This window comes from Emys orbicularis, chromosome 6 (genome assembly GCF_028017835.1).
Source record: "Emys orbicularis isolate rEmyOrb1 chromosome 6, rEmyOrb1.hap1, whole genome shotgun sequence".
NCBI classification, from domain to species: Eukaryota; Metazoa; Chordata; order Testudines; family Emydidae; genus Emys; species Emys orbicularis.
This window is the reverse complement of record NC_088688.1, coordinates 122,503,794-122,516,998: the sequence shown is the minus strand read 5'-3', so window position 1 is coordinate 122,516,998 and position 13,205 is coordinate 122,503,794. Positions and strand designations below refer to the sequence as shown.

Below are 13,205 nucleotides of genomic sequence, written 5' to 3'. Positions count from 1 at the left end.
AAAACAAAGTAAAACTAACACGCCTTGCCTGGCTATTTACTTACAAGTTTGAAATAGGAGAGACTTGTTTAGAAAGATGGGGAGAACCTGGATTGATGTCTGGTCCCTCTCAGTCCCAAGAGCGAACAACCCCTTAAACAAAGAGCACAAACAAAAGCCTTTCCCCCCCCAAGATTTGAAAGTATCTTGTCCCCTTATTGGTCCTTTGGGTCAGATGTCAGCCAGGTTACCCGAGCTTCTTAACCCTTTACAGGTAAAAGGATTGTGGAGTCTCTGGCCAGGAGGGATTTTATAGTACTGTACACAGGAGAGCTGTTACCCTTCCCTTTATAGCTATGACAAGGTCTCTGACAGGGCCTTAATTGGCTGCAGGTGCTCCAACTGACCTGTAGTAACCTTTCCCTAGCCTACAGGGAACCAGGCCTTGCTCAACCTAGGGCTTATATATCTCCTCTCGCCCACTCTTCGTGGAGCAGTGGGCGCTGTCCGGGGTTCTCTGCTTGGTGTCCCCTTCTGGATCCCTAGTTTGGGCCCTTTGACCCCCACATCTGTTCCCGTTTTTGCATTTGTTGCCCCCCGAACTCGGTTGGGTTCTGGGTTTAGTAGCCCCTCCTTAGGCTGGGGGAGGGGCGTTTAGCAGTGGGCAAGCTAGCGCTCGCCCATGTCCCAGTGCTCAAAAGGACTACTCTTCGAGGAGCAATGGGTGCTGTCCAGGGTTCTCTGCTCGGTGTCCCCTTCCAGTTCCCTAGTTTGGGCCCTTTGACCCCCACACCTATTCCTGTTATTTCTTCGTTGTCCCCCATAATCAGTTGGTAGCAGCACCACATTGCGCACAGGAAGCAAATGTCCTGCTGGCTTAGTGGTCAGGGGAAGGTCTTAGAGTAAGACCAAAATTGTTCCCTTCTGTCACACGTCTGACCCTGTAAAACCCCTGTTCCCCACAGGTGCTTGAACACCCTGGCTTGAAGTGGTTTCCATCATATACAGGGTTTACAGTTTGGTTCAATGGCTCTCAGCACCCCCTACTATAAAAATTGTTCCAGCCCCCGTGCTGTTACCCGGGTATCACATTTTGCCTCCTGGCACTTGATTTACTTTTAAATGATTTGACGGTATTTTATATCCAGAATATGAAAACGCAGCCAAATCAATGAGGTATTTCCTCAGAGCAGAAGCATGTAACCCACTCTAAAAGTTCAACCTTAACTGTTGGCCCAGTGAAGAAGATGGGCACTGCAAACAGCATTTCAATAGCCACCAGTAAAACTGGCCAGCCGAGGAGCACGCGATTCCCAGGATGTTAGCGGCAGAGCTCTGAGTTAGCAGAAATCCATGTTTCCTTAAGAAAAGGATTACATCATTGCAGACCATGGCACTTATTCCCCCCTCCCCAAATGTACAGCAAGGCAACGTAGTAGTAACTTGGTTGAAGTCAATGTAGTTGCACTGGTGTAAACCAGTATGACATCAGACTTATTATCCCTATTACAATAGTACCCAGAGTCCCGAAATGAGATCAAAGCCCCACGGAGTTAGCCACAGCGCAAACTCGTGAGGCACAGGCCCTGCTCTGATGAACTGTCTAAACAGATAAGACACGCAAAGAATGGGAGAAAGGAAGATTTATTATTCCCATTGCACATATGGGGGACCGAGGCACAGAGAGATTAAGCGACTTGCCCGAGGTCATACAGGAAGTCTGTGGCTGAGCAAGGAATAGAACCCAGCTTTTTTTAGTGCCAGTACAAAGCTTTGGCCACAAATCTAGTGTTACTTTCTAGAGTCAGGCTCCGTAAGTTTAATGTTCATAGTGTAGCAAATATAACGCAGTGTGTTACATGTACTTTGGTATCATACTTAGGTTTGGTGTTTTATAGACATTAACTAACTACCTCATAGCACTTCCATGAGGTGGGTAACTATTCTTAGACCCATTCTGGAGATGAGAGAAAGTAAGGCACAGAGAGGAGATGTGACGGGCTCATTATTAGGGCCCTACCAAATTCATGGTCCAATTTGGTCTATTTCACAGTCATAGGCAGGGCCGGCTCTAGGCACCAGCAAAACAAGCTGGTGCTTGGGGCGGCACATTTTTAGGGGCGGCATGGCCGGCGCCAGAATGCCGCCCCTAAAAATGTGCCCCGGCCGCCCTAGCTCACCTCCGCTGCTGCTGGCGCCGCGGCCGCTCGGGGTCTCCCCCTCCCTCCCAGGCTCTCAAACCTGGGAGGGAGGGGGAGATCCCGAGTGGCCGCGGCGCGTGAAACAGCCGTTTCGCGCGCGGCTCCTCCTCCTCCCTCCCAGGCTTGAGAGCCTGGGGGGAGGAGGCAGGGCTGGGGATTTGGGGAAGGGGCGGAGTTGAGGCGGGCGGGCGGGGGGGGGATAATTAAAAAACGGGGGGGGGCGGCCAAAATTGTTTTTGCTTTGGGCGGCATAAATCCTAGAGCCGGCCCTGGTCATAGGATTTTAAAAATTGTAAAATTTCATGATTTCAGCTATTTAAATCTGAAATTTCATGGTGTTGTAATTGTAGGGGTCCTGACACAAAAAGGAGTTGGGGGGGGTTGCACGGTTATTGTATGTGGGGGGGGGGGGGGTTGTGGTACTGCTACCCTTACAGCTGCAGAGCGGTGGCCGCTGGCTGGGAGCCCAGCTCTGGAGGCAGAGCCGCCGCCAGCAGCAGCGCAGCAGTAAGGGTGGCATGGTATGCGATTTCCTCCCTTACTTGTGCGCTGCTGCCTGCAGAGCTGGGCCCTCAGTCAGCAGCTGCTCCTCTCCAGCTGCCCAGCTCTGAAGTAAGCAAGCAATACCGCGACCCCCCTAAAATAACCTTGTGACCCCCCTGCAACTTCCTTTTGGGTCAGAACCCCCAATTTGAGAAATGTTGATCTCTCCCGTGAAATCTGTATAGTATAGGGTAAAAGCACACAAAAGACCAGATTTCACGGGGGAGACCCAATTTCACAATCCGTGATGCATTTTTCATGGCCGTGAATTTGGTAGGGCCCTACTCATGATCAAATGCAGTGTCACTGGCTCAGAACAGACTGGAAACCGACTGCGATAATTCCGACTCCCAGATCCCTGTTTTAACCCCTCCACAATGTGTTCTCTCCAGGTAAATAATTGATTGAAACATAAATACAAACAGCCTAATTCGCTGTCTGTGCAAGATTGTAATATTCTAATATTGTAGAGCTTGACACTCACTTCCCACACATGAGAGTCACTATATGCAAGGGAGATTTAAAATACACTTTAACAATAAATCCGTTTGTTAATTGTAATGGCCTATATTGGGGGAGAATAGATATAATGTCTCATGGTATCTTTATGAAATTTCTCTCTGTCATTGACCTTTAAAAGTCTTTCCCCAAACAAAGAACACCTTGAAGTTTTGGAAGTAACATTATTTATTATCATCTGTAAGTGGCGATGTGGATAAATAATGGATCTAACTTTCCAAAAATGGCTGATTGTTCATATTTTTGGCAGGTTGTTTGACCTTGTGTGGAGCTTTACATATTCAGATTAGTTTGGTGCATTTGTGTGTAGTGTTTAGATCTGCTGAGCAACCCTTAGGCGAGATAAGCGTTTGGTGGAAGGAGAAATCATTTTCGAGATGAATTCAGACTGGCCCTAAATTAGTCCAAGCTATGAGGCTGTTGTGTTATCTTTTTTAAACAAACAGTAGATACCTTGTTAAGATCTGTTTACATGTGCTGCTCGGCCAATTGACAAACTCCTTTTGATGCAAGGATCACAAGAATTTTAGCTAGTCTAAATTACCTCCTCTCAGAAGCTTTAAAAATGCCTTTAACAAATATTTCAGCCATTATTTTTGAGATCTTGATTGCTCCACACACTGGGCTAAATTATGCTCTTAGTCCCATAGGTGTATATAACCAGTACAGACAGGGAGTGGCTGCTAATAGTCTTGCCTAAGTTACATCCTGATCACGCAAAGGGCTTAATTTAAGCATATGATTAGGCCCAGGGATCCCTCTTCCAAGCAGTCTGCCCCAGAGAATTGAAAGAGAATAATATTTGCTGGGCATCATTTACATCTAGTTAGCAAAAGGACATCGGTATCTATACTTTTAATTACACTAATGTAGCTTGAAGTTAAACATGACTTAAATGCTTTGCTGGAGTAGGGCCTTCAGGCTACGTTAATGGGAGTTGGACAAGGCCCCAAAGTCAAAGGGAGTCTTTCCATGGCTATACTGTAAATTGGATTGGGCCCTAAAGCAAGATTCGCTCAGACCCCAGCCCCACCTGCCCATCAGAGAAGAGAGTTTGTCCGGGTGCTTGACCACCTGCAGCACAGCTCCTGCAGAAGACTTGCTGGAAGGTGGAAGGATGTACAAAGTGTAACACTGAGGATCCTACCCAGCATGCCATTCCAGGGCCCATGGGAGATGGTAGGCTCCCTTCCTCTTTTGCACACCTGCCTCCAAGTCCCTCCTCTCAGGGGAATGCCTGAAGGAAACTGGAGGATGAACCTTGCAAAGATTCCAGATTCATAAAACTTTCTGCAGGAGGGTTCAGTTTGGATGCAACCATTTTACACATATATTTTCTTTGACACCAAAATCTTACTGCTAGAGCTGGGCAGAGAAAGGTCATTCCATTTTGTGGAGGATTTTGATATTTAAAAAATTCTAATTCGGAGAGAAGGGGAATAGAGCCCTGACTCTGGGCCAGTTCACCTGGTGGGCTGCCCTGGGACCATAGGTCCTGGAAGCCCGAGGAACCCAGATGGCTGAGAAGCCACAAGCCTAGAAGCCCAGGCTCCCCAGCAGCCCACCACATGGGCCACCGTGTGGCAGGAAACCAGGCAGGTTCCCAACGAAAACCCTGCCTGGGTTCCATCTGAACTTTGCCAAAATCAAACCGTCTCTGTGAAATGTTTTACTTCCAACAAACTGGTACCTTCCAGTGACCAAATGTGTTGCCAGAATTTGTCTGACCAGCTCTACTTCCTACATTAATTAAAGGGAAATTTCAAAACCCAACAGGTCCCGCTAATGAAGGTAATGACTCTTGGCCATGTAGCACTGTGTAATCATGTAACGTGTGGGCCATTAACTTTCAGGCAATGTGGCTTCAACTTTGTAAATTCAACTACAGAATACAAAGCTTCTCAAGTTGTGGAAACAACTGCCTTTCCTTGCTCACAACGGCCATTTCGGAGTCACTCCTGAGGTGCGAGTCCCCAGGGGTGCTTTGAATGCTGTGAGGTATATTTTTCCTCATGTATGAGATTCCCACTGATGTCAATTTATAAATATGTTCCCCTGAGCAAATGCATATTTGAGCACTGCTTCAGCCCCAGAGAATCACTGGAGAATAGTAGTTGCTGTGCATCACTTACTTTTACACCTACTTAGCAAAAGGGTGTTAGCATATGTACTTTTAATTATACTAATGAAACTGTAATAATGTAACATAAAATGCCTCTGCAACAATGCCTAATCAGTGTTGCAGACTTTGTGGAACAGATAAAGGGCCGGATCCTCAGGTAACGTAAGTCAGCCTTGCTCCATGGAATTCATTGGAGCTGGAAAGATTTACATCAGCTGAGGATCTGGCCTCGAAGAAAACTGAAATGGAGACTCAGCAAATGTTACCAAGCCTGATTTTAATGAAATGCAAATAGGGTTTCATTTGTTAAATGAACCAGCAGTTCTTATCTCAAGTAGCAGGGCAATGAATACAAGCCAATAAAACTGTACTTGTTGTGAGAAGCTAAGTGATAAAAAGGGACTTGCCAAATACGTTCTCCGATCTAGGAAACTGAAAGACGCCACAGATCATACAAAAGTTAATATTAATATTTCATCAGAATCAATGGGCTGCTCCAGAGCCCATTGAAGTCAGTGGAAAGACTCCCACGGTCTCTAATGGCCTATGGACCAGGCCCCATTTGAAAAGAAATTTAAAATTCCGGGTCAGATCCTCAGCTGGTATACAATGAAATCATTGGATTTATGCTGGTTTATACCTGCTGAGGATCTGACTTTCCATGTTCAACAAAAACAAAGGCTAATGGAGTTTGATGAAAATCAAGTGCTAATAAAACTTTTTTTTTTAATTGCTAATCATCAGGCTGTATGATAATGCAAGTACATTATTAAAAAGAGATAAAAAAAATAATTAGCATATATATAATGTGGTTTAATTCTTTTTGGTGCAATAAAACAAGTTGTGGTGTTAGTTATATGATCTTTAATTATGGTTTCAAGCCAAACTGGGACAGAATAATTGAGTGGCCATCTGCATTTTAATTTATAGATTAGGCAGTTTAATTGGAACAATCACATTTTTAATAATTTCCAATTTGAGATAAATATGGAAGGGTTTTCCCTCAGAACTTTTATAATGATGTCTTGAACATAGTTCAATACACTCCAGTAATTTAATAAATCTGCTGCTCACTGATACCATTTTATATTTGTGTGTCTGAAATATTATTTAATTTGGTAAAAGGCTTGGTCATGAAATTATCCAGCCTCAATGGCAATCACTAAATAAGTGAGTCTTTCTCAACAGTTCTTCATTTCCAGGCAATAATTTGTTGATTAATCATTTCAAAGAGTGATGATTCTACAAAAGCACTGAACTTAAAAACGTGCTACATGACGCCAATATCCCACATCCTGACCATGCCTCCAATATGGAACTACCCTTCAGGACCCCTATGGCCCAGCTGGGCCTCCAGATGTGGAGGAAAAATGAAGTCTTGTGGGGAAACTTGGAAGCAGCCTTCAAACATCTGCAATGCAGTCACAAAGCCCCACCCCAGTCCAGAAGACTCTGCTCCCCTTCTGGAGTAGTGACAGTATGGAGGAGTGTCCTTAGGGGAGGCAATGCCAGGAGGAGAGGCAGGGTTCTTTTCGGATGAGTGACAACACCAAAACAGAGCTGGCCATCAGTTATCTCAACTAGAAGAAAAGGTTCCCACCGTAGGGCCATTGTGGATTGGTGGTAAGACAAAGCCCTATGTAACTGCCCGAAGTCCATGATGGTATTCATGTGCAGGTCTCAGAGTTAGCCAAAAGAGGTGTAAAACCACACCTTGGCAGAGAGCTCGCCATTGTGAAATTTCATGTGCATCGTTTCGGTAAAATTCTGGAATAAGGGTTTCAATAAGTACCCATCAAAATTATTTTGGTTCCTTATTAAAAAGAGAGTAGTAAACAAATAACCCGTACTTAGTGCTAAAGCCTCCCACTTAGGGTCAGCTCATTAAACATTGTCTGCAACTTCATGCACAGGCATGTTAGATTTCTATATCTATCCTAACGTGATTTTTGTCCCTGATTCAGCAAAGCACCTCAGCACATGCTTTACTTTAAACCCAGGTGTCAGTTCCATTGAAGTCAGTGTGATTTAAGCCCGCGTTAAGGCTGCTAAGCAAGTGCTAAAGTCCTCTACTGAATCGGGACTGTTAAAAGGATCTCTCAGTGAAACAACACTTTCACAGTTAAATACTCAAATGCATGTTCCAGTCTATGTTTTGGAAATATAGATTTACCATTGTATGTGCCTGAGGTCAGACTCAAGTGCCTTCAAGTGAAAAGGAGATGAGAAACTTTACACTGCAAATAGTAAAGTGAACTAAGGGTTGATATCAGGGCCGGGACCTTTTTTTTAAGGTTTTGATAGAAAAATCAGACAAGCTGATTTAGTTCCATATCAGAATAGCTTCTGGGATTTCTGATTCTCTCTTGAATATATCTGGCACAAAAGCCAGCTGCATTTTAAAACCCCAGATTTGGAAGGGACTCCCTCTCCAACTTTCACTATTTAAAACCATTTAATTATGACAAAAAATTAATACCTGAAAGTGGCTGCTGTCCATGTGTAGATGACTACTGTTTTTTATAAAACTGTAATGGATCATGGTTTCAGTACTGCTGAAGTCAGTGGAGAAAAACATACTTGAATTTTCTATGTTAAAAAGAAGGTTTTCAAATTGAATCTGTGATCAGCTCTATCCCATTTCATTGGCAGGGATGGTGCCATGTAATCCCAGTAAAACTCAATGGGACCAAACTAACACATCCAGCTGTCCCAGATGTGCATTAGGACTAGACCCTCAGAATGCAACCATACAACCATAGGAGAAACTTAGGGACCAATTTTCAGAGTAGCAGCCATGTTAGTCTGTATCAGCATCTGATGAAGTGGGTTTTAGCCCACGAAAGCTTATGCTCGAATAAATGTTAGTCTCTAAGGTGCCACAAGTACTCCTGTTCTTTTTACAGTCCAATTGTGGGGTTTAGAGTGCCTCCAACTCCCAGGTAAGTCAATGGGAGTTGAATGCACTCACTACCTAACAGGAAGTGCTCAGTATCTTTCGGGATTGGGCCCATTAACCCTAATTTTTAACATTCATCAGTACTTGTTTTTCCTGCCTCATCTATGTGACCCTGCTGGCACTACAGTCAGTGGTAAATCCGATTGGCTTCAATGGGATGAGCATCACATTCCATGGGACTGCTGAGAGTGAGACGAAGTGATAGTTTCCTTAATTTTTTATTTGTTGGTTTAATGCAGTTTCTCTTTAAGAAAATAACCCTTTACTGCATTCAGTGTAGTGGAAAGGTGCCAAATTGATACCCCTGAAGACTAAAGTCCCCCGTTTATTCAGAGATCACGTACAACATGGGCAGTGGCAATCAAAGCTCCCCCCTGACCTGGAATGAGTCATCCCTAAGGGCCTTTCAAAACTTCCTTAGGAGGCTTCCAACAAGGAGGCTACCTTGTGTGGATGTTCCATTTGTACTGCTGTGGCACCAACATAGTCAAGATGTTGTAGTACAAACACACTGGAAGACACAGACTCTGCTCCCAAAAGCTTACGTTGTGCTGTTTTTCCTGAGGTGGACACCTGTGCACTAAGGATTGGACCGAGCCCGTCAATCTCATTCCCCATAGGCTACCCAAAAGGCAACAGATGGTCATAATAAAGCACTCAATCATTCTCCCTCTGAATTTCATGGCCAAAGTCCCATTGACTTAGGAACATAGGACGAGAAGGCACCTCCTGGGTCATTGAATCCAGTCTCTGCTCCTGCAGGTAATCCCACCATATAAACCCTTCAATGGGAGCAGGATCAAACTCCAAATTTGGTGGGTTTATATATATTTAGCACTTAATTTATTACAGGTCTGATAACTTCATTTTATATAAGCAACACTATGTTTCAGTCTGTGTATTATACTGTAATAATTACAGCTCTTGGGTTTCAGCTTTATGCTACCAGTACAATGCATGCACTGTTGTGTTATTTATAAATGTAGAATTTTCATTTATTATTAATTTAAATGGGTGAATTTCTTGAAAAAAAGAATATGCATATGGCTCGGATAACTATCCGTGCATCTCTAAAACATATAGTCCACAAAAATCTAGCTGAAAAGCTCATGAAAACAGACTGTCTTGTGAAATTTCTGGCACCTCCACTCCTGATCCTGGATAGAAATAATCCGAGAACAGCTGTTCTCATGGGATACTAGCCCTTCCATTTGCAAAGGCAGGCAGAAACTGAAGCCGAAAAAACACTTATCCAATCATTTCAGAGCCTCAGAAAAGGTTTAGCTTGCATTCAGTTTGAGCTTAAGTTTGAAGACAGTACTTTATCGGAACCAGTTCACCTATCCCAAATTATTACACGGGATTTTTGTTTTCCAGCTTAATCAAAAGCCTATCATCAATAGACAATATCTCTGTAGTGTGGGATTCATTAATGTCATATTCTTGTTAATTTGGTAGTTTGTCCTTTACCAGAGAGTCAGTCACATAATGTCTTATTGCTAGTACAAGATGAGTATTGATTGTGTGCCATGATCTATTTAATTAGTTTATTCATGTGTCTATGTAAAAGAGGCCCTGAATACCAAAACCAAGAGATAACAAAAAGAGCTGAAAACATTTTTAATTGTGGTATTCTTCTAATCTAACTCATGAGTTTGCATTAACTTCAGTGTAGCTTAACTGATTTATACCAGATCCTCAGCTGCGACTAGTGGAGATATACTAGTTTAGAGCAGCTGGGGATCTGACCTGCATCGTGGGATAGAGATGGGGAGCAATAACTTGGGGTCTTTCATTTATTCTTCAACATACAACATTTGGATCAAATTAAATAATGTAACAGTGTTCCATAAACTCTCAGTAGTTTATTTTTTATTTTGTGTAATTTTGGATCAAAGATATACTCCACATTCTACACTGATTTAGATCCAGTAGTTCCCCCAAGAAAGCTGTTCAAAACTGAATGGGAAGTCAGAATTTATTCCAGTGCACTTAATACACACACACACACACACACACACACACACACACACACACACACACACAGTAGGCCAAATAATACTTGATAGAGGAAGAAACACAGTAAGTTTCTGGTCCACCTTTTCTAATCAATATCTTTCATGTCTTTAAATACAGAATCCCCTTCACCTACAACTGAGTTTAGAAAATTCATTAAGCTCTGATGCGGATGTCACTTTCTCAATCCTGAAAATGAACAACTGGTACAATTTCAGCTTGATGTTATGCCAAGAGTGGAATATCACAGATTTTCTCTTCCTCACGCAACAGAGTTCCAAGTTCCACCTGGGCTCCATTATAAATATTACCACAAATCTCACTTCAACTAGTGACCTTCTGAACTACTTACAAGTTCACCTAGAGAGCATTAAAGACACAGTATCAACCATGGTTATGTTTGGCTGTGACATGGAGAAGACAAGGAGGATTTTTGAAATAACCACCCAGTTTGGCGTGGTGCCCCCTGAACTTCACTGGATTCTTGGGGATTCACAAAACGTGGAAGAACTGAGAACAGAGGGTTTACCGTTGGGTCTCATAGCTCATGGCAAAACGACACAGTCTGTTTTTGAGCATTACGTCCAGGATGCAATGGAGCTAGTAGCAAGAGCTATGGCAACAGCTACATTGATCCAACCAGAGCTAGCACTTATTCCAAGTACGACAAATTGCATGGACATAGAGGAAACAAATCTCACTTCAGGGCAATATTTATCAAAGTAAGTTTTTCCTTTTTATTTTTTCTCCTAAAGACTGTTTTGTGAGTATAAAATGAAATCTCCATTTTTCTCCCATCTTTGAACCATTTAGTTAACTCAACACTATTCACTGCTTCATCTTACTTTTATATTCAGCCGTTGGTATTTCATTGTGCTTAATTACTTGCTAGATTGCGATACCCTTAGTCAGGACGAGTAGCCGCGTGCCTCATAAGTAGTCCCACTGAAGTGGTTGGGACCACAGTGTGAGTAAAGATATCAGAGTCTTATACACAAGCCAGTTTTCAGGCCAAGTTGTAACAGGAATGCAAATTTACAATCATGTATGATGGGAAAAAAAGTCATGGCCAACCTCATACTTTCAGGGAATCCAGGATGCCAGAAGGGGCAAAAAAAATCAGGCCAAGAACATTCCCAAAGCCAGAATGGGTCTGAGGGTGGAAAACAGGTCTTTCCCTTCAGTTCCACTGCTGGGGGTGAGTATGTGAGTGGGGGGAGGGGGTTAGACAGACAGAGAAATGCATCTTGAGTGCCACCCCTTTCTCTGGTGCAGGTTAGAGGGGGATTTGGCTGAGAGTTGATGAAACTGTGTAGAATTTCCAAAAATGCAGAGCCCTCACTCCTGCCAAGCATCTGTCATCTTGCTGGTGCTTAAGGCTAGCCTTGTAAAATGCTGCACACTGCGCAATCACTGCAAAAATTCTACCCTGGACATTCATTTCTAGTTGTTTGGTGAGTGAAGGAAGTGGAAGGAAAAGAGGGGTCACCAAAAGAGGATGTGGTCTGTATCTGCCTGGGTAATATTTGTTGTAGATTTCTCTGCCCATAGTACCCCATTATTGTGAAACAGAATCACATACATGCATGGGCGGGCTTTTTTTCCCCCCCCTCTCCCTTCTTTCTTGTGGTTGTTAATAGTTTTTTTTGAACTGCACTTCACCTGCCTTCCACACGGCAGACTTTTTTTCAGGATTCAGGTGCAAATCCATTGTGGTTTTGGTGTGCATGTTCACAGTTCCTTTTGGAGGGTATCTATCCTCTCTCTTCACAAAAATGATAAGATGAATCTCTCACCCAGTTAGGACAAAAATGTTTCCTTCATCAACCCCCCTCATTAATTTAAGGCTCACAAGATACTTATTTCAGTGAGGTAATGTAAGGGTATGTCTACACAGCAATAACAGTGCATGGACCAATCACCCAAACTAACTAGAATCCAGCTAGCATGGGTAACGATAGCAGTGATGACTGCCCACACTGTTCTGTCTTCCCTGCTATGGTTACCCATGCTAGCTGGATTCAAACTAGTTTGAGTAGGTGGCTCATGCACAGCTTTAGCTGTGTAGACATACCTTAGTCATGAGAACAGATGTTGATTTGGGCTTCAGAACAGCACTGTGGTGATCCATTGGGTTGTGAGATTAATTTCATTCCATTCATAAAGCTCCCATGGAAATCGTTTCAAAATAATTCACTAAATCTTCTAACTCTTTGAGAAATACCACCACAGCAGGAGGACATTTCAAGGTACCAAATGACTGACTAATTTAACTGTTGAAGGAGACATGCAGAGGATCAAGTTGATGACTGAATGAAGAAAGCAAGGCCTGTAACACACACACACGCTTTATGCTACATTACTGCACACGTTTATTAATTTCTTTTCTTTTCACTCTTTGGAAAGCTAGATATTCTCATGACCAGAGTTGCAGTCATGCCCTTAACTGTTTACGCGTCTTGGGAGAGCTAACCCAATTTCACAGCACATGAAAGGGAGAGCAGATGCATTCCAAGCAGATATTTGATGACAGGCATTTGCGCATACAGCTGCTGTCAGAAGAATGCATTAATCAATGGGACAAGATATTCTTAGGTCATTGTGAGCTGCATTGACAAACTGCTGTTTGCGTGAAGCCCCAGTAAAGTTAATGGGGTTCCACATGGGTGAAGCAGGCCTCCTGTGTGGATCACATTACAGGACCAGAGCATCTGCTTTGGTAATTCAACATACAGCAACTACTGGCAACTTTCTACTTTTCCTTGTCTGTCTCCATGTATGGCCCCAAACCTGCAATAAGCTCTATGAGGCTAGAACCCTACACCCATGCAGATGCTCATTGCAGGATAAGGGTCTATATCTCTAA

General features: G+C 43.2%; 1 protein-coding gene across 1 annotated transcript in view; it reads left to right on the top strand.

Moving 5' to 3' along the window:
- GRIN3A (glutamate ionotropic receptor NMDA type subunit 3A) overlaps window positions 1-13,205 on the top strand; it is a 95,447-nt gene that overhangs the window by 21,629 nt on the left and 60,613 nt on the right. The window contains exon 3 of the mRNA XM_065406674.1: window positions 10,460-11,061. Within this exon, the coding sequence (XP_065262746.1) occupies window positions 10,460-11,061 (602 nt within the window). The remainder of the gene's footprint in view (window positions 1-10,459; window positions 11,062-13,205) is intronic.